This window comes from Prosopis cineraria, unplaced genomic scaffold (assembly GCF_029017545.1).
Source record: "Prosopis cineraria cultivar Desert tree isolate PC_DT_omini unplaced genomic scaffold, ASM2901754v1 PC7, whole genome shotgun sequence".
Classification (NCBI taxonomy): domain Eukaryota; kingdom Viridiplantae; phylum Streptophyta; class Magnoliopsida; order Fabales; family Fabaceae; genus Prosopis; species Prosopis cineraria.
The window spans coordinates 35621201-35643141 of NW_026555338.1; the positions used below are offsets into that span (position 1 = coordinate 35621201).

A 21941-nucleotide genomic window follows, 5' to 3' on the forward strand; every position below is an offset into this window, starting at 1 on the left:
AACTCGTTTATAAACGGGTCAACCCATACCCATTTAGTGAGGGAAGGAAAAAGGATAAGGGGGGTAATACCCGTATAAGTATAAATAGGTAGGTAACGAGTTAGCCCTTAGGTGGCCCATACCCGCCCGTGTATATTATATATATATATTTTTTCAAACTTCAGTTATCTGCTACCGTCAATTGGCAAAAAAAGAGCCAAATCAATCCAGTCCAAGATGGTAGCTCTAGAACCCTCGTCTCATCAGTCTTTACTCTTCATTCGTCTACCCGTGACTCTGCGAGATCATCTTCACCCGTGAGACCGCTTCAGCTGTTATCGGCGCCCTTCACCAGTGCCTTAGCTCTATCATTCCGTCCGACGTCCACCACTTTGCAAGTTCGCCTGGCCAATTTCTCCATTATTCGCTTAATCTTCATCGCGCTTGTGCGAGATTCTTGTCCTTCCTCTAGCTCCAGCTAGCAGACGCACGCTCTAGGCTTCCACCTCCAGTATCAACCTCAACTCTACTCTGTTAGCAGCCTAGCAGACACACGTACGCAGTAGCACGCTCCAGCTCCAGGTTCGACCTCCAGGCTCCTCTATTATATATAAATATTGTTTTGATTCTTAACTAATGGTCTAATGCTTTTGCCTTTTGGTTCTTAGTCTTACTGAAAATTACAAAATTAATGGAATGTATGAATATGAGTAGTGATGCAATGTATGATAATGAAACTCAAACGCGCTTTTCAGTATTTTGTTCTAGTGTTCTGAGGTTAGAGTTACGGACCTTATTTCTTGAATCATGTAAAAACCCCTTGCTTCGCTGCTTTGTTGCTTCTTCTTGCGAGCCCAGATATCCATATATATAGCCTTTAAGTTCCAACCTTGTTAGAAACTATCAAGTTTATACTTTGTTTAAACTTTGAAGTTCTGATTCTATCATGATATTGTCTGGATAAAAGAATTCCTTTAATGTATTTAGTTAATTTCTGCAATCAATTTTGAAGTTATAGTTATTGTTTGGTTGAAGGTGAGTGCTTGTGCCATTACTATTTAAGTGTTTAGATTTTATCTATGTTGTTGAAAACTTATAATTTTGTTTATATTTTAGTTAATGTGATATACCTAGTACCAAAAGTGTTTGTGATTGATTTGGTTTGACTGCTATATAGTTTTTACTTTTAAAGTTACTATGGAAAATGTGCAAGCTATGGAAGGGGCACATGAGTCTAAAGCTCTCAATAACACCACCGTCCCAGCAACACCTACTGAACCTAGAGCTTCATAAGCGGAAGATGCTCCACCTGTTAAATGAAAAAGAAGCACAACATCTTAAATGTGGAATCATTATGAAAAATTTATAAATAAAAAAGGTGAGCATCGAGCTAAATGCAACTATTGTGAAAATGATTTTGTTGGCCATTCTTCTAAAATTGAGACTAAAAACCTTTGGCGACATTTTGATTGTTTGAATCCAAACAAAGCCAAGGCGGGACAGTCCTTATTCTTTGCTTCTTTTAATAAATCAATGACTCATCACCCGTATAATGCACAATGATGCAAAAAAGCAGTTGTTGAATTCATCACTTTGGATGAGATGCCATTTCGAGTTGTGGAAGGGCAAGGTTTTAAAAAAATGTTGGAAGTGCTTGAACTAAGATTTACATGCCCTTCTCACACCACTATGGCTAAGTTATGCTACAAGATATATCTAAAAGAAGCAAAATGTTTGAAAAGGTATTCTAAGAAATCTAAAGTTCGTATGTCACTCACCATAGATTGTTGGACTTCAATTCAAAATTCCAACTACATGTGTTTGATAGCTCATTGGATTGATGAGGAATGGACATTACATAAATGAATTTTGAATTTTTGTATGGTGGAAAACCATAAAAGAGATACCATTGGAAATAAAATTAAGGGATGCTTATTCTATTGAGGTATTGAAAAAGTATTTGCAATTACAGTTGATAATGCTTCTTCTAATAATTCTGCCATTGTATTTTTAAAAAAGCGTTTGAAGGATTTAGGAGGTCTAGTTTGTAATGGAGAATTCTTGCAGATGCGGTGTGCTGCTCGTATTTTAAACTTAATCAGTTCAGAAGGCCTTAAAGATATGAATCAATCCATTGAACTTATTTAGCATGCAATCAAGTTTGTTAGATTTTATCTTGGTAGGCTTAAAAAATTCAAGGAACTTGTTGAAAAATTGAGAATTGATACAAAGAGTCTTCTTACCATAGATTGTCCCTCTAGGTAATTTACATTATTATTAAATTATGATTGTTTGCATTATGATATGTAATTTTTCCTAACATTTAAATCTTTTGCTTGTCTTAATAGGTGGAATTCAACATACATCATGTTGCAGAATGCCGTTAAATTCACTAAGGTCTTTGATAGAATGGAGGATGAGGATCAAGATTACAAGAACTACTTTAAAAAGAAAATTAAACTGTCTTCCAGCTTAAGCTTTGTTGATAGGATGGAAGAAAATGATGAAGATGAGCTTGGTGATCATGATGGTGATAAAGGTACAGTTAAACCTCCTAATGCCTATGACTAGAGTATGGAAAAAGAATTTCTCACCGTTTTGAAAGCTGTTCTATACTATGGCTTTTCAATTTTCTAGATCAAATTATGTCACATCAAACACATACTTTCAAAATATAGTTGCAATCAAGACACGATTGGATTCAATTATAGCTGAATCTAATTCTTTGTTTAGTGAGATGGCAGAAAGGATGCAAAGCAAGTATGACAAGTACTGGAGAAAGGCAGAAAACATGAATCCATTATTGGTGATAGCTGTGATTCTTAACCCTAAATACAAATTTTCTTATGTTGAAGTTGCTTTTAAACATTTTATTGGTGATTACATGAAAAGGGAAATGATGAAAAAGAAGATTATGGGGTTTTTGCATTGCTTATTTGATGAGTACTCTGCAACTCTTACAGCCAGTGGTAATGAACCATTTGAAACTGGTACAGAGGTGGGGGATAGTAGTGCTAGTGGTAGAGGGAAGCAAGTTCCTCTATCTTCCAAAAAAATTATTGATGTGGCAATGCAAGATTTCTTAGCCACTGTAATGAGTAGGCGTCTAAAGAAACTAATTTCAAAGATGAAAGAGTACCTAAATGTAGAGTTAGTTGATGCTTGTGATGATTGTTTTGACATTTTGGCATGGTGGAAAGTGAATTCTTCCAAGTATAAAGTTCTGGGTTTGATTGCACGTGATTTGGCTATGCCTGTCTCCACAGTGTCTTCAGAATTTGCTTTTAGTACTAGGGGTTGAGTACTAGATACTTTCAAGAGTTCCTTATCTTAAAAAATGGCTGAGGCACTTATTTGCACCTAAAATTGGCTATCATCAACATTATGCACCCTATTGGAAGAGATTGATATTGACTATTTTGATGAGACTTTATGTGCTGTTGATGATAATAATAATATGAATAAGTTATTTTAATTATATTCATTTTAATTCTCCATATTATATAATATATATTATTACTTACTAATCTAATTGTCTTAATTTGTGTTGTAGAGGAAGAGTCAATAGCTCAATATTCTGCTGTATCAAGTGACTCCGAAAAAGATAAATGAGTATTGATGAGAATGGGTTTTTACTTTAAAAATTAGAATTATTGATCCTTATTTATTTAGTATTTGTTGTTAAAATATTTGTCCTTGTATTATTCAGAGATTTAAACTTTTAGAATGATGTTACTCAAGTACTTATATTAAGTTATAGTGGAATGAAAATTATATGTTTTGATTTTTTTCTTTTTTTTAAAGAAAATAGGTGTTGTAGGTAAATGGGTGGTCTAGACCCGCCCAGACTCGTTTGCACCCGTTTAAAAATGGGTGTAAACGGGTATAAGCGAGTATGGGTGAGTGGCCACCCGTTTACCCATAAATGGGTGGGTAACGGGTACAACTACGGGTGGCCCGTACTTGCCCGTTTACACCCCTATAATGGCCACACTTTTAAGCCATATCTTACTCTAATTGTGCGTTGCTTAGCCAATCCTCCATTGCTACTCACCACGACGTCGTCTTGTTGTCTTTTTTATTTAGGGCATCTCTTGATCATATTGTCAAGACGGATTAAAAAAATAATGATAATAAAGGTATTGTGGTGCGGAAGAATGATGAAAATGAGTAAACAGCTTTAGAGAGTGAAAGTGGCAAGTGTAAATTTGAGTTGATTGATAATGGAGCCATAGAGGGGGATTAGAGGCGTGCTTCCTTACAAAATAAAAGCCGACATAGCTTGATTTCCACCTTCATTGCCATTTCCACCACCCGTACCTTTTATTCGAGCTAGCCCTTTGCTGTTGGCTTTCCCCCTCTCCTATTATTTACAAGCCACCTTTTCATTTTATTCCCTCCATCTCGCTCTTGTCCCATCTTTTTTATTTGATTTATTCCTTGCGTTTTAATTTATTTAATTTCTACATCTCATTTACAAGGCCGTCGTCTTTTTTACCTCATTTATAAACATTTAAAAATTATTTTTCATGAAAAAAAAAATTAATATGACATTACATTTTAAATTTGTTATATAGGGACATATTTAAAATTTTATACACTTTTATTCTTTTTACTTTTTTTACATTAATACTGATAGAAATGACTTATAAAAAAGATTATATGTATTGTTAATAAAAATTTATTTTATTTATATTTACTGTTTATTAAAATTTATGTTGTTTACGTTTAAGAAATATTTTATATTTATTAAATATTGTTAGGAAATTTATTAATTATTGTTAAATTCATTTATATAAATTTAACTCTTCATATCATGAAAGTACTGTAGACTTTCCAAATTCTTTTATTTTTTTTCCTAACTTCTTTCATTAATTAAAATTACATTCCTCTTAAATTTATACACCTAATAAATATTCTGTAATCTTATTGTTCATAAAAAACAAACAATTAATCAGGCGTGGTGTTGTGTCGTGAGGCTTGCTAGAGACGCGGGGTTTCAAGAGGATAGAAGAACCTGACTTTTAATCAAACGTGGGGGATCCGAGGTCTCTTATCACAGTTCACCCGATGTGAGAAGGTGAAATGAAGAATACTAATGTAGATGCAAAAAAGTATAGATGCATTAATTAAAGAAAAAGGGTGGCGAGCTATGCCGGCTGTACAATGAAAAATAAATACTAAAGCTACATGATAAAAAAATAAAGTAACAGACGTAGAGTCTGAGACTGATAATTTGTTGATGCTGATGATGATCTAATGATGACTGTTGAGAGAGAGCTCCTCTATTTATAGATAATCCTGGCTTGGTGCCTAAGCCCCATGATCGCCACTTTCCTTAAATTTAGGAAGTACTTCCTCCATCATGTTCACTCATCATGGGTGATGGTCTTGACTTAATGGCTAAGACTTCACGAATATTCTTTTTTATATAATTATTTTAAAGCCAATTAAGTTGAGTTAGGTCAAGGCTTTTAAATTCATAATTTGGGCAATAATGCCCCTCGCATACAAATTGGCTGGAGTTTTTGTAGGCCAATTTTGTATGGATATATCTTGAAGGACCGGCTCATTCTCATTCTGATTAATAGTTGATCTGATACTTTTCTTGAAGGACACCCTTGTGATTGAGAATTAAGGACCATGTGGTCCAGCTTAGGATCAAGTTTCTCAAGGTTTAGAACCTCAAGAGCTAATTTAGGAATTAGCCCTTCGAGTTTTTAGACTGTAAGGACTGATACTGTAAAATCTAGCTATTGCGAGGCCCCTATAAAGAAAGCCCTTTAGGAGAGAGCTCTTGTGGAAAGGACCCTTACAAAACTTGCTTTTCTGACTTTGGCCCCTATGGTGCCAACCCTTATGGTTGCGGCGCTTGTGACTTCAGCCCCTCTAATTTTGGCCTTTATAGTTGCGGCCCTTAGGTGCTAGCTTCTTGGTTGCGACCCCTATGACTTCCACCTTTGTGGCTTCGGCCTTGACAGTGCTGGCCCCAATAACTCTAGCCCTTGTGGCTCCAGCCTCGATGGTGCTGGCCTCGACATGGTATTAAAAACCGGACCGGACCGGACCGGCCGGGTCAACCCGGAAACCGGTGAACCGGTCCCCTGTCCGGTCTGGGTTTGCTCTTAACTCGGTGAGGGAGTAAACCGGTGTAACCCGGTCAACCCCCGGATAACCCGGTGGGTTGACTGGGTTAACCGGGTTAATATTTTTTCAGACTTTTACCCTAAAACGACGTCGTTTTTGATTTTTTTTTTATTTTTAATTTTTCAGAGCTCTGAGTTCAGAAAAAAGATAACAAAAAAAGTAAAATTGAAGTCAAAAAATGAAAAATTAGAGATAGAGCATGCTAAGTCCAAAAATATAGTATTTTATTATTGTTAGACTTTTGAGTGGTTAGATTTGATTAAATATTTTTATAATTAATGTCATTTTATTTAAATTGTATTATTTTAATCATGACCGGTTTGCCACCGGTTCAACCCCCGGTTCAACCCCGATTGAACCACTAACCCGTGACCCAGTGCCATGACCAGTTTAATGACTAGTCCGGTTTTACGTACCTTGGGCCTCGATGACTTCGGCCCTTGTGGCTCCAACCCCTCTAGTATTGGCTCCGATATAGATGCAGAAAAGCAGAGATGCATTAATTAAAAAAATAGGTGACAAGCTATGCCGGCCATACAACGAAAAGTAAAGACTAAAACTATATGATAAAGAAAAAGTAAAATAAAGTAGCAGGAGTTTGAGATTGCTAGTTTGTTGATGCTGATGATGATTTGATGATGACTGTTGAGAGAGAGCTTCTCTATTTATAGATGATTCTGACTTGATACTCAAACCCCATGATCGTCACTTTTCTTAAATTTAGAAAGCACTTCCTCCATCATGTTCACTCATCATGGGTGATTGTCTTGACTTAATGACTAAAATTTCATGAATATTTTTTTATATAATTATTTTAAAGTCAATTAAGTTAAGTTGGGCCGGGCTTCCAAATTTAGGATGCAAACACTTATAATATAATTTTAACGGACATGTGGTCGTAATTAATTTAGCTGAAAACGGGTAGAAAATATTTTAGGGTAAATGTCAAAAAAGGGTAAATTCCGATGTCGTTTTCACGGGTAATTTCAGAAAATCAGGAATGATAAAAATCAGGCAGCGATGGGAGGGAGGGGTATCCGTGCATAGCACCGCTTGTATTCTGTTCTTTAATTTTAATATTCCCTTCACTACCTCTTCTTTGCACCACATAACAAAATTTGAATTATTTAAATTTAATCTGACAGTTTAAATTTAAATTTTTTACTGTATATTTATTAAAATAAAAATTATTAAAAAAAGTTTAATAATTTTATTAGATCACCAATCTGGCTACTTAGATTTAACATTGCTGATCTAAATTTAATAGTAAATTAAAACGCACAGATACAATCTGTACTGTTGAAATTGATAATAATTTTTATAATTATTATAAATTGTTATTTTAATAAAAATAAAAAAAATTATCTGAAAACTTCAGATCTCGTTATGTGATTGTAAAGAAAGGGTAGAAGAAGGCAAACCCGCGCGGCACAGCGATGAAAGAAAATAAAAAATAAAGGAAGAAAGGAGCACCACACAAGCTCAGCGGCCCAGCGAATGTCCGCCACAACCACAGCCTTCTCCGTGCTTTTCTTTTTCTTGCTCAGACCCGTCCCACACTTGTTTAATCATTTTCGCTCTGCTCCAGCTGCGTCGGTTCCATCTCCGCGCTTCTTAAATTAAAATAATGTGATTAGACTCGCTTGCTCTCTCCTAACCACGTGTTCTCACCCCATCGTCGAGACCTGACATTGCCCATTCCTGACACAACCTCCCTCGTCCACAACCTTTCCTGAGGTCCATAAATCTCGCACGTATCAGTCATCACTGCTCTATTAAATTCTTCCTCTGAATATTTTCACAAAGCATATTTTTAAAAAAATATATTTCATCTCATTTATAAATTATTTCTATCAGTTCTATTTATAAATTATTTTTATTAATCTTATCAATATCAATAAAATAAAAATATAAAAAATAAAAGTAAATAAAATTTTAAATATAATCTGCTAATAAAAAATAAATTAATTATATAATATTATTTTTTATCTTTCTCTCTCCCATTTTTTAAAGATAATTTGAGAAATTTAAATTAAAATAAAATAATTCTACCAACAAATAACTTACAAAATGGATCAAATTATGCTTTTAGAAAGTAATTTATATACCGAATCGAAAGAGTATAGTATAATTTTTTAGATAATATTTAAAAAATATTTTTTATAAAAAGAAAGAAAATAATATAACATCACTTTTTAAATTAATTATATAAAAATATGTTTAAAATTTTATATATTTTTATTTCATTTTTTGGATTGATATTTATGAGAAATGTGAAAATAACTTATAAAAAAAATTAAAATACACATTTAGTACACGTACAGTTTCGTGATTGATTTATGCTTTTAAGGTTCTCCCCTCGCTTGATTGTGATGCCCGGCCAGCCGGTGACTTTTAAAGTAGCGATCATGCAAATCATTCATTACTTTTCTTCAATTAACAATCATAATTATCCAACCTAATCTTCTTCGGTCAGGAGGATAAGCTCCCAGAAATGTGCTCAGGAGGTCAGATCAATAAACAAATGAAAATCTCTCTTAAAATAAGCCGTAAATGATGCGAGATGGCGGACTGGCGAGTCAAGTTGCCAAATTAAAACGTCCTCCTAGGACTCTGAGCGTGGGACAAGCCCGTTGCATATGAATTATAAACTGCAATTCTTCTTCTACAAACCTTCCAGCTCTATCGTCCTATCTATTGTTCTCAGCCTCTGGCCCCCCATCCTCATTTTCTGTCTTCCTTGTTTCAGAATTGTTGGTTGCATCCTTTGACATCTTAATAGTTAATACAACTCAAACCTTTCACCGCTCGATAAGTTAGGAGATAATTTAATAATTTGGTGACCCTGGAATATGTTTGTTGCGCTGGTTCACCATGTCACATTAAAGAGCAACATCATTTCACTCGTAATGCCAGAGGTTTTCATAAAGCTTTAATTATTTTGACAGGAATAGTGAAGTATAATCATAATCAAAAACAAATCAAACCAGATTATTTGATTGGATGAAACGCAGTCAGGTTGCAGTCTCACTGAAAAAGAGTGCCATTTCAAGTAAAAATGTTCGTTCTTTTTTAAAAGAAAAAACGATTCACACTAAAAATGAAAGAAGGCAACGAAAATTTCCGGTCACTGCAAGTATTTCTTCATTTCTGGGAAGGATTGGGACACGAACGTTCATTAAGAACACAATCAATCAAATGGTCGAAAATTAAGACTGTAGTTAGACGAAGTTAGTCAATAGTTCAGTAATAATATATCATGCTACCGTTTCGATCCTGCGGCTATGATACTCCGAATTTCGCGATCAAACGGCTTCCGGCGTTTTGGCATCGCTAGATCCCTTCAAGGTCGCCGGCGCGATCTCTCTACCTCTCGGCGATTCCTTCGACGTTCCTTCACCGCCTTCACATTCTAACCATGCCACCCGCTTTCTCAGCTCCCCACCTTTCCGATCTTTATTACACCACCAATTGCAACCATCCTGTTTTGGACATCAGACATCAAAATACGCTACCCATCATATACGCCAAAATCTTTTCCCCAATCCATGAAAATGAATTTGAAATCGAGGAACAAATCTAAAATCTAAAATTATATTAAAATTCAAACCAACAAATGAAAAAGAAAAGGAAACCTGAAAATCAAGATCCGGTGCATCCTCACGCTTTCGCTTCAACGATATTGTACTCGCCGTTTCAGAAATAACTATATTGCTGCTATTACATCTGCTGTTTGACTCTTCGCTACTCGAGGAGTTTGAAGCCGGCGGAGGCGGCATGGAGGACAAGGGAACTACCTGATTATCTCCATCCTCATCGCCGCCGTTGTCGTCTCCGTCGTCGTCGAGATCCTCCTCTGTGTCTATGTCGTCGTCATTGCCACCTTCGCTCTCTTCCCCTTCTTCACCGTTATCCTTCATTCCGCTGGCACAACTCTCGCAAAGAGAAAAAGTGTTTCCGAGCCTAGCACCGGAGGCTTTCCATGGAGTCAGGGACTGACACACATGGCAGAGAAGAGTCCTGGAGTGCCTGGTTACCAAGAAGTTAGCTCCGTGGACCTTAGCGTCGCAGTCCCAGCACAGGCTAGCCTGGTCGGACTCGCAGTAGGTCCTCGCCGGGACCTTGCACAGCTCACAATTCTTCATCTGCTCCCATTAAAATTAAAACTAAGATAATGCTTGGTCTCCTGATTCTCTCCCTGTCTCGTTATTCCGGAATTCTCTCTTTTCTTTCTTGACGGGTGAAGCTTGAGAAAGGAGGAAGAGAAGGAAAATACAACGTTGCTTAACCTATAAAAATAATCCCTGATTTTCCGCTATATCTCGAAACTGCCCTTAAATTTACTGTACTTGATATTTTTCTCGGCAAAGCCAAATTAGCCAAGCACTCCCTACCCACCAGGAAGCCTCCCTGAACTGAACCATTAGATTCGCGACGTAAGGGGTGTGAAACTGTTTTTATTTTATTATTTTAAAAATTAATATTTTACAAATATATTTTAAAATAAAAAAATACATAAAAATAATAAAAATATATTTTTTTATTCTTTCTTATTTCTTAAATTAATAATTTCAGAATATATAAAAATTATTTTTATTTTTTTCTTCAGAATAATATTTTATTTTTTAAAATATTTGTTCAAAATATGTTATTGAATTGATTTTTTAATTCTCTTATTTTGTAGAACAAAGAATTATTTCTAAAATATATTTACAAACGGGCCCTTAATCAACATTTTTCTTTTTTTTATTTTCCTTACAAGAACAGTGGTTTATTTAATGTATTCCCTGTAAAATTTATTTAATCTTATTTATAAGTTATGATGTGAATTTTTAATATTTTAAAAATATTTTTAAAATTATTAAAAAAAATGATATAATATTATTTTTTAAATTTATTATATAAAAATATATTTAAAATTTTATATAATTTTATTTTTTAATATATTTTTTATATTAATATTAATGAAATTGATAAAAATAATTTATAATCAGGATTTGAGGAGTATAGCTGATCATGCTTGTTTTCCGCCTTTATTTGTCCTGACATCCTATCATCTCTGTTATTGGAAAAGATAGTATGGAAATAATGTTTTATTTTTTGAAAAGCAAATAAACTTTTTTATAAGTAAGTAAACTTTTTTATTAATTAAATTAATTAAATTAGAAAATTTTATTCATTTCCAAACAATCCTCGTCTTTCCCTCCTCGCTTCGCTATTCTTTAGACAACTACTGTATACTGGTATGGCCTTTAAAAGTTGAAATAGAATAATGTGCTGTCCGACTTTAACTCTAGGCATGATGATGAAGTTGAGGGTGAAAGAAAAAGAAAAGAAGGAAGAAATATTTTAGGGAAGTGAAGGACTTGCATTTAACTTGAAGAAAACTGTCTAGTGAGATGGAAAACGCATCATAGAAAAAAGAATCTTTCAAATACAAGAAGAGCCATTCATCCATAGTTTTGTGATGGCTGACCACGCGGTCTTCCGCGGATTATCTTTAGTTTTAAAGATTACACAATCTATCAGCACGGAAAAATTAAATTTTATATAATATTTCTAAACTTTAAAAATAATTGCTGAAAACACATTAAATAAGACCATGACTAATTAAATTAAGATAAAACAGAAAAAGAAAACAAATAGCTTAAGTTAGATGAAAAGAAACCAGGAATACAACTTACATCTAAACTAAAATAATAAGGTAAAGATGTATTTTATCTCTAAAGTATTTTTTAATAAGTACTCAGCACCCTAATGTGTTTGTTAGAGTAATTTTATTTTAAAATTTATTAAAATAAAGTATTTTTGTCCTTTTTATTGAATTTTTTAACTGTCAATGTTTGATATTAATGTTGAAAATTTGATAAAAAGAGAAAGAATGATTTGTTTTAGTAACTTTGAGAGCAAAATTGCTCTAATAAAAATGTTAATGAGTTGGATGCTTCTCAAAAAATACTTCATAAACAAAAATGCACCTTAACTCTAAACAATATACAGGCAATTTTATAAGAGTTGTTTTAATTGTGAAATCAGTAACTAATACTCCTCTGATCTTGTATATTAATCATCTTTTAAAAGTATAACATGGTCTACTTTATAAATCATTAATTGATAAAATTATTTTATTTTAAATTAAAATTCATAAACTACCCTCACAAATAGAGAGATAAAAAAATATTACATGATTGATTCACTTTTTATTTTTACTTAAAATTATATTTAAACTTACACTTACTATTATTCTTCATGCTTTTATTTTATTAATATTAATAAAATTGATATAAATAATTTATAAATAAATTCGGAGGGAGTGAGTTTTAAAATCCAACCCACCGAAGTTGTACTTGGCAAGGAAAGGAAGGAAGTGAAAGGGGTTAGAATTGTCATTTCATTAGAGGAAGGGCGGGCGTGGGGAGGAAAGGAGCAGAAAAGCGATGGGCGCGGTGTTTGTGGTGGAAGGGGACGCCAGGTGTCCGCTGGCGAGGGAATAAAAAGCTGTGTGTGGTCTATACTCCATACCGAAATCCTTTCGGTGGTTTCGATGGTTCGCGCAGGATATTTTTTCTAATATTTATTTCAGGCGATCCACGTGGCACATAAGCGTTGTGGAGATTCCGATTTGCTCACGTGGCAGGATTTCATTGACGGACGGAGACCAGGCCATCTGGGCGTCACCTGATCGGGACGCTCATCATTTCCACCCTCCAAACTCCAAAGTCCAAAGCGGGAGGACCGGGGGAGATATCATGCTTACTTTCTTTTTCCTTTTTTTTTTTGTTTTGACCAACACGTATACTTACTTATTCACACAACGCTGAAAACATGCTCAAATTTGAATCACACGCGCTCCCATCGAACCTGTCCTCCTGCCCTCTATTCCCCTTCCAACTGCCCTCTCTCTCCTGCTTGTTTCTCCTTCTTTTCGAGAAAATTAAAAAAAAAAAACTGTTTAAAGATAATCGAGCTAACACCCTGTCGTTTAAGAATCCTAACCTTTCATGTAACCGTCAGAAGTCTGTTGATCCATTAAATTTGAAAGTATATATTGTTGCGCCTGTGTTTGTGTTCTGCCAAAGCATGTAATAGTCTTCATTCAAGTCGCACAGGGGTTGTAAGAAGTGGACTGGGCTCAGGTTTGGGCTTTGACTGCAGGGAATATTGACCACGAGGAATCCCGAATGCATATGGATCATTCCCTCTCCAAATAAAACATCCATTCAAATAAATAACTGAATAGTATGCGTGTAGCTGATACGCTTGCACAGGAAGTGAATTTTGTTTGAGAGGCGACTTCCTGGAGATCGAGATTCCAGATATAGCAGTGAAGAGGTTGTCGCAGGTGTTTCCACGGGGGTTAAAGGAATTTTAAAATGAGGCGATTTTGGTTGCCAAAATGCCAGACTCGAACTCCGAAACCTTGTCAAACTTGCCGGCTAGGAAACAAATGTAGTTTGCATTTGCAAAGCGAGAATTTGAAGGCTTTCCTATGAAAAAAAGAAATCTACTGTCGAAATTTTAATTTTAATTTTAATTTATTAAAATGAAATATATTTATAAAGAGTATAAAAATTTAATAAATTTGATCAACAATTTAGAAAGTCTAGATTTGTATCACCAAATTAAAAATTCATAAAAATTTTAATATCTGAAGGTCAGTTTATTAAATTATAAAAAAATATTAATATTAAAATAAAATTGTTCAGATTAGATCAATAATATATGGATTGATTATTAGCAGACTTATTTAATTTTTTTATTAATTGATATTTTAATGAATAAAAAAATGTTAAATCTAAATTGATTACATCTGCATGGGATTAGTGGAGGTGCAGCGAATGAAAATACGGGGGACTAGGAAAGCTTGGGAGGGGTCTTTCCTTTTTTTTTCTTTTTTTTCCCTTTATCTCTCAACTTTTCCAATCTTCACCTTTTATTAATTTTATAATTAAAAACATTATTTGACAAAATGGTGTGAATGGTAAAGATCGAGTAAATGGAGAAAAAATGAGGGAAAGAAAAAGGAGAGACTCCTCCCTCCCGGAAAGCCAAGTCCTTTGCGAGGGAAGGGCTCCACGGGGAATATCAACGATAATGCATGATTATGGTTTCGGTGAAATGGGCTGGGGGGATAAGAGAGGCGGAGAGCACCTCGACGGAAAACAGGAGTTTGGAGGAACTTCGAGGGCAGGTATGGAAATGCATTCATATCACATGGGTTGCGTGAGGGAGCGAACGTTGGATGAAGCTGTCGCAAGTCATGAAGGTGTGAAAGACAGGTTACTCCATAATGAAAAAAGAGAGAGGGTTGGTCGGTGGAGGTGGAAAGGCACGGCGGTGACGGTGCTTTTCGGATCCAAAAGGAAGCCTCCGATTTGTTCCGCCACCAGTCAAATGCTCCTTGACCTCATCTTGTTTAATCCCCATACCATCATCTCCCACGTTTTTCTTTGTTGTTTAATTATTAAAGATCAAATAAAATTTGTTTGACTCAGAAACAAAAGCTTGCATGGAAGCAGGGAGGCAGGTGCGGTCGGTCGAGCAGAATCAAAGCCGAGGAGCTCATTAATTGCGTGTTTCTCTACTGTCATCCCCTCAGGGTTCATTTCTTCACTGTCGCTTCCTTCCCCCTTCCCTCCTTCCCCTCTTTAAGTATCACTCTTCTTCCCCACCACCTTATCCCATTTTTCCATGGCTGCTCTCCATTTTCAAGATTTCCTTCCCCTCATCGCCCACAAACGCGGACGCCACGGTCTTCTCCTCGAGCTCTGTAACGGGTTTCGGCTGCTCATGGACAGGCGCAAGGGACTCATCACCTTGGACAGCTTGAGGACCAACTCTGCTCTCCTTGGTGTGCAGGATTTCACGCGCGATGATCTCCTCTGCATGATCGCCAAAGCTGATCTCGACGGCGACGGCGCCCTCTCTCTCTTGGAATTCTGCGTTTTGATGTTCAGATTAAGTCCAGATCTAATGCAGCGCTCCTCGTTTTGGCTCCATCGCCCTCCTCAACCTCACCTCCCCACCTCTTCCTCTTGACTTCCTGTCCCGTCCTTGCATTTTCCTCTTTTCTCAATGTAACAGAGACGACGGCAGACCACGTCGTCTTCATGCTTGGTTTCCTGAATGCTAACATTTTCTTTTTTTCTTCATTCATCATCACCGGGTAAAAAACCAGAGCATCGCGGTAATCAAATCCATTAAGTGAAATCAAACTCAATTTAGTTAGTGGGATTACTTAAAATGAGGTCATCGTCCACAATCTAGATTAAAATGAACGGTCTTTAACATCCATAAAGAGTTCCTTTCTCAACTTGAAATGTCTCGAGACTGAGAAAGCAAAACAGAATTAAGCAGGCTCGAAGTCAAAGACAGGTTAGGAAGACGAGACGCAGAGCAAAACTCTTCAAAAAATTCGCGTAAAGTATAAACGCCATCAGAAATCATCCGGCACGTGGTTGGGAAATAGGTTATAAAACACGATAATCTAGTGAGAAAAGGCCGTGCTTGAACTCAGTCACATTTGGCACCTGGCATCTCACAAAAACATTTGCAGAGTTTGATACTTTAGGGATAGAACATAACATGATGGGAAAATATTTGCAGTCAGCATTTCTAAGTAAATGGTGTGAGGGTTTTAAATTTAAGGTGCTCTTTTTTTTAATAAATTAATTTTTTAAAATAGACTCTTTTTTAAAATTTATATTCATTATATTAATATTTTTATTGAGAAGTCGGTTTTACGAAAAGAGCTATCTATAAAGAATTTTGATCTATAAAAAATTGAGTGAAATGCTGTGAGGTGAAGTCAACAAAAACGTTAACTTTTTGATAAGGTGATATTACCATGAGTCCTTAAAAAACCTCATAAATAATATAAAATTTATAAATTTAAAAAACTCTCATAAATTAATTTTTTAACATAAACTTTCTCTTTAAATTTGTACTTACAAAACATTTTAGGATTCCTCTCTGTTTAATCACGTGTGGACGGCATCTATACTTGATTACGTAATGTACGGTTGGCAAAGAATATTTTAAAAAGAGAAGAGAAGAGAGAAAGTTGCGTTGATCCAGATGATGTGGACGTGACGGGCCAGAGTTGAAATGGAGCAGGACGTCTGGATCATAATCATGGTTTAATGGATTGTGGATAAAGGATGCGGGAATTGGGGTTTCTCTTTTTTTTGGGGAGGGGAGTTAAGTTGATTTTAAAATAAAAAAGAATTACAATCAACTCCGCTCACAAAAGAATTACGGATAAAGATTAATGTAGGAGGGATTATTAAAATGCAAAATGTAATTTTTTTTAATAAAATTTGTTATTGATTTTTGTTGGTGATTATTTTTTTTTTTGCGGGAGCGATTACTGTAATTCTCCCTTAAAACAACCAACTAAATAGCTGTTCATCATTAATTGGTGAACGTGTGAAATGGAGCGTGGACGGAACTTTCCCTGAACCATTAGCCCTTACCACGTGTCGTCTCCCTGTCTCGTTTCTCATTCTTTTATAAATCCTTCCATCGCACAGAACCACACGTGTACTGTAACATTATAACCTTGCAGGATTTACCTATCCATTCTTCCTTGCCAAAGGCTCAAGAGCGTTGTCCAAGCAGAAAAAACTTTTGTGGACCAACCGTCATAAAGCCCAAGTTCTTTTTCGGGGCGACGGCCCAATATTAAAATCAGTCGAGGGCGCTGATCCTCTTTTGAGCTGATTTGTTGGGGGTCATTCTTGTTCATGGCATGACAGATCCCTTCTCTATCAGCAAGTAAAGCTGTGGAGCATTGCCATTACAAACAGGGTAAAGCTGGGGAACAAAAAGCACTCGTGTGTATAAAGAATTAAAGGCGATGACGCTTTCAGTTCCATTACATTCGCCCTTTTCCGCCCCTCATGATGCAGTACTTTTCCTAGGATCTTACGCTGACAACTACTAAACCATGTTTTATCATTTCCCAGTGCTATACCCACATCTAAGAATAATTGGTTCTATTAATTATGTATGTATATTCCAGCATAAAAGTGCTCTAGCCCCATTTATAAATCACTCTCAACATATTTCATTAATATTAAAAAAATTTTAAAATTTATTAATTTTGTTTTAAAATTTCATCATTTTTAACTTTATTTTTATTAAATATACATACTTCAATAATATATTTTTTGTCTCTAATATTTAATGGAGGATAAAAAAAATTTATAATAAAAATTTAATGATGTGATTTATAAATAAAATTAATTTTTTTTTCACTTTACCCTATAAATAGCACGAGAGGGAGTACTTTTTTTTTTTTTTTCAGTTTCTTCCTTTCTTCTGTCTCTCTCTCCCTGTTTTTTTTTTTTTTTTTGGGGCCAAGCAGTACGATAGATTTAAGTATATTTAACATGCTCTATGCGCGCCCATTTTTTGCTGGTTTAGTGTGTGGGAAGAAGATCGGAGAATAAATTTTTGGATCTGTATGGTGGGCTAGAATCCTATTCCCACGAGTTTTGGGAATCTGATCCCATAATACACGATGAAGTTTCCTGAGAATCTCAACAAATTTACGTATTGAAATGTTCTCGTGGGTTTGTTGCCGGTCTCTTCAATATAAAGTAGCCTGTGAAAGGTGTGACTCGTAAACATAAAATCAAACACGACTTAATAAACTTCATTCACCTCCCTAATTTGAACCACGGGTGTTGTCATGTCCATTTTATTAAAGAATCATTGTTCTTCTCAAAGTATGTTATATATTATGAAATATCAGGTCATTCTAATAGAGTCCTATAAAACGAATCGTATGGTACATTTATCATATCATAAAATTCTATATGAAATCGTTATCAGTCATAAATTTCTTCAAAATAGAAGCTCGAATTAGTGCAGGTGGGGATAAGAGGAGTTTGTTGATGGGGGGGGGGGTAGGGAACTCGCAGCTCAACTCAAGCCGACGTGAGTTAGAATAGCTGATCCTGTGAAGTGGTCCACAGTTCTCATTGAAACAGACACGATACAGAGACAAACACATGCAGTTGGAAAATGTTGATCCCGTCGATCGATCAGAGGCCTATTAGAATACCCTGTATGCCATGAAGTTTTATGATCCCTTGTCCCACGTATTTATTCGGAGACCTAGATGAAAGAGAGAGAGTCGCTCCACACAGTGACTTCATAATCAAGTATGGGAAGTTGAAGACGTGTAAGATCAGTGTAATCATGTTAACCACATAATAAATTAAAGTGGCTCACAAAACTCCATGTATATATTAATTTCCTTTCTTCACGAAATTGCCCAAAATTGCACTTCGATCATTGTGATAATGTGGTCCAGCGGAGAACGAAAGATCAGGTCCCCTACCCTGATCATCCCTCTAAATTCGCAGGCTATGACAAGCGCATAACATACGCGTCTTTATAATTTGATATATCTGGATTGGGAATATACATGTGACTCGTATCCTGTGACGTGAATTAAGCCTTACCCCTTTGGTGAGATTAAAATTTGCGCAAGGGACAAAAGGGTACCACAAAGAAGAACATAATAATGTCTCTTCCTTACCTTTCTCTTGATCGTGGGGATAAAGATCAGGTAGACATAAACCCAGGTCTCTTTTTAAATCAGTGTGCAAAGGGACCCATTCCCTGCTACGCTGTGTCATCTACTTTTCATACCATTTCCCTATACTTCTTCATCATGTTCCTCCCCATTATTTTGTTTTCCTTTACATTTTCCAATCATAATTTCAACTTTTCCCCCCGAGTTCCCGAGCACTGTTGTTTCAACAAGCTATAAACATCACATGGCTATCTGCAACATCTGGGGATCGACACATGCACAGTGATGAGTACTGTTTGTATTGGAAAATTGGGTCATCCCTCACACCTTTAGCATCTGGAAAACAGACTTTGTTTTGCGTATGGCTACTCTCTCGTGTCGTCAACTTAATATGTGGTGCTCCCCATATTTCCTGGCCTTCTTTATCTATCTTTCTTGTTCCTCTGGAAAGTTAAGCCAAAAGGAGGAAAATCCTTCGGAAAAGTAATCTGGAAACGCAATGTCTCGACCATTTCATCATCTTTAGCAAGACAGTAAGTGACACTTCGAGCGTGCTTCTTGGTCAACCAGCTGAGGTTGGTTATGACCAAGAGCGAAGGTCCCACTTGTAAGCCAAGCTCGTTACACGAAAAGACGGGCAGAGTGGCTCAACGCTTGGCACAACTTGTCATCAACAAATTAATGAAAGGAATGATGAACCTATTTTTGTTCCGTTTGGTTGGATTCGGCGAATATTATTCAGTAACAATGGCCTGAGTTTTGTGCTTTGTGACGAAAGAAAAGATCTATAGGGATTCTAGGTTGGTTAACACACAAGTATCTAATCAATCTCTAGTCGTTCCCTTTTTGTCGATATACATCACACTGCCTCTGGTAATTGTTGATCTGTGACTTCAGCGCCATCATCACATTATCACAGAAAATTCAATCAATGCCGGTAAATAACCTCATGTGTGTTTCTGACATGAGCAGCTAAGCCTGCGAGTACCATGCCGACACTTGTGTCCTTTTTGTGAAACTACTACTTTTGAAGCCATGGAGTTTTGCACAACCCTGAGGGAACACGAAACTATATATGTGACTTTATCGTGCGACTGACTAGCTAATGGGTGCAAAGAAACCACAAAATATATCGATCATTCCAAGTTTGTTTGTAAGTAGAATAAATCATCACTAATGGATCAGGAAAACCAAACGCCGTACTCCATATATAATTGTTTACATATTGTGTGTATGCGCGCGCGCGCAATATAATTATAGGTTGGTTGCAGGAGTTGCAAATGGTTTCCGGAGTGCTCTGCACAGACATTTGTGGTGCTGTCTATTCTTAATAGTAATTAAGTACGGTTAGTGGGTTAAGTGAAGTTTCATTAACAGTATATAATGTTTTAGCAGCTAAAGCTTCAGCCACATGGGAAACATCTTTTTGTGTTTCCACTTGTAATTAGCTTCTAAATCTAGAGTCACTTTCCTAGCTACATATAGTTTTCAACGAACCGTAAACACGTTTACAGAGACGATTCTATCCGAGAAACGATAGGTTAGCGTGTTGTTTAGCCGAAAATGGGAACATGTATAGTTAGTTTTAAGATCAAACTAGGCTTGAGGGCACGCAAGACGACGAGCCTGATATTAAAATGAAGCGATGATATCAGCACACAGTATATATTATAACAAGTACTATTCTGTCATATCAGAAGGCTGAAGAGTTATGTTTTCGAAGGTTGAGGGAGGGATTGAAGGCTGAACGCGCAGAGCAATAAAGAAACGGTAATCCCGTAGTAATAAACATTCTTCAAAGTCAGTGAGTGAGGGAGACGTGAGAAGGTGGAAATCTCCAAAGGAGAATTACAGCCAAATCTTATATAAAAAAATTAATTATTATAAAGTTTATTGATAGTTAGACTAAACATTATATTAACATCTAATTATGTTATTAGTACAGTTTAATTCAATTATTAATAGACTTTATAATAATTAATTTTTTAATACAAAACTCCTATGTAATTCTTCCAATCCCAAAACCCCAAGCACAAGGCAAAGTCCCTGCCTCGGTGCACCCTCCTATGAGTCGCAAATTTGGAGCCCAAGAAAGCTTCATTCTTTAGGGACTTTGACCGAAGGAAAAACGGGTGAGTGTGTGGGAACATCTCACTTCTGTAAAACACGTGGCCTCTGAAAGTGACTCTACCACGCGCGAAGCAGACAGCCGGAGACATGGCCGCTCCGGGACCACCCTAAAGTCAACACCTCACTGTAACTCCCTAATCCTATACTCTCATCCTTCTCATAGACCCTTAAGCACTCCCCTCTCCCCCTATGTTCCATTCAACCACCCATTGCTCTTACTGTCTCTCATCATGCTTATTCGCTAACTCATTCTATGTACTGTTTACATACTCTCAACTAAAGTGTCATATAAGGATATTTGTACATGTTTGCAACTGACATTATCAGATAAGTTACACGTATCTTTCTACCATGTGAACACGATCAAAGGTCATAGAATTGAATATAACATGATTGGTTATATATCTGCATGAGCTCCTTACAGCTGCGGTGTTTAAAAGCATGTAGGTTAGGTTTCATAGGGCCAAGGCCTTTCTGGCCTTCTCCTCCTTCCCATCCTTCTTGCCTCCTCATTTCCCCCCATTCTTATTTTCAACTCAAAGTTGGATAACTCGTGGGAGATGCCTATATTATTCGTGAATATCAAATTAATTTTAAGAATTATGTCAAGTTTTGAAAATTCAAAACAACTTTATTATGAATCAATCAAAATAATTGAAAAAATTGATGGCGATTCTAATGATTAATAATTCGATATACTCAGGGTCACAAGACGTACGTGGCACATGACATTCATGTGGTCGAGTCCTCTTACAAGGTCGTAGTCCTTGCAAGAATTTCAACGAGGAGAAAAAAATAGTGGCACATGACATTCATGTGGTCAAGTTCAGTATGAAACTATTCTAACAGTATTGCTTGGATCGGAAAACAATGGTTCTCTGTTTCCAGTTTGATCCTCGTATCGTGTAGAATAAAAAAGCAGATTATTTGATAACATGGTAAAATATATAGCTGTCTTCCTCCTTTGCTCGTGTGCAAACCTTTAGTTTAATTAAGTTTATATAGATAATACTCGTCGAGAAGAACTGGACATAATGTCCCCTCGACTGCAACTCAAGTCAAAACCAATATATATTGGACTCCTCAAATATTTGTAACATGGAAGAAAGGATCGTTTAAAAGACGTGCAAGTAATAAA

At 36.0% G+C, this 21941-nt stretch overlaps 2 protein-coding genes across 2 annotated transcripts; one reads left to right on the forward strand and one right to left on the reverse strand.

Moving 5' to 3' along the window:
* Positions 1–9246: 9246 nt before the first annotated feature.
* Positions 9247–10424, reverse strand: LOC129316068 (zinc finger protein CONSTANS-LIKE 1-like). Its single transcript, XM_054960318.1, has 2 exons — positions 9762–10424; positions 9247–9608 (listed from the first exon to the last, which is right to left on the reverse strand). Exons 1-2 carry the CDS (start codon positions 10269–10271, stop codon positions 9432–9434), a joined length of 687 nt encoding a protein of 228 aa, XP_054816293.1. The 5' UTR covers positions 10272–10424; the 3' UTR covers positions 9247–9431.
* A 4232-nt stretch (positions 10425–14656) lies between these two features.
* On the forward strand, positions 14657–15278 carry LOC129314917 (calcium-binding protein KRP1-like). The gene has a single exon (XM_054958396.1). The coding sequence runs from the start codon at positions 14818–14820 to the stop codon at positions 15163–15165; it is 348 nt and encodes a 115-aa protein (XP_054814371.1). The 5' UTR covers positions 14657–14817; the 3' UTR covers positions 15166–15278.
* The last annotated feature ends 6663 nt before the right edge of the window (positions 15279–21941 follow it).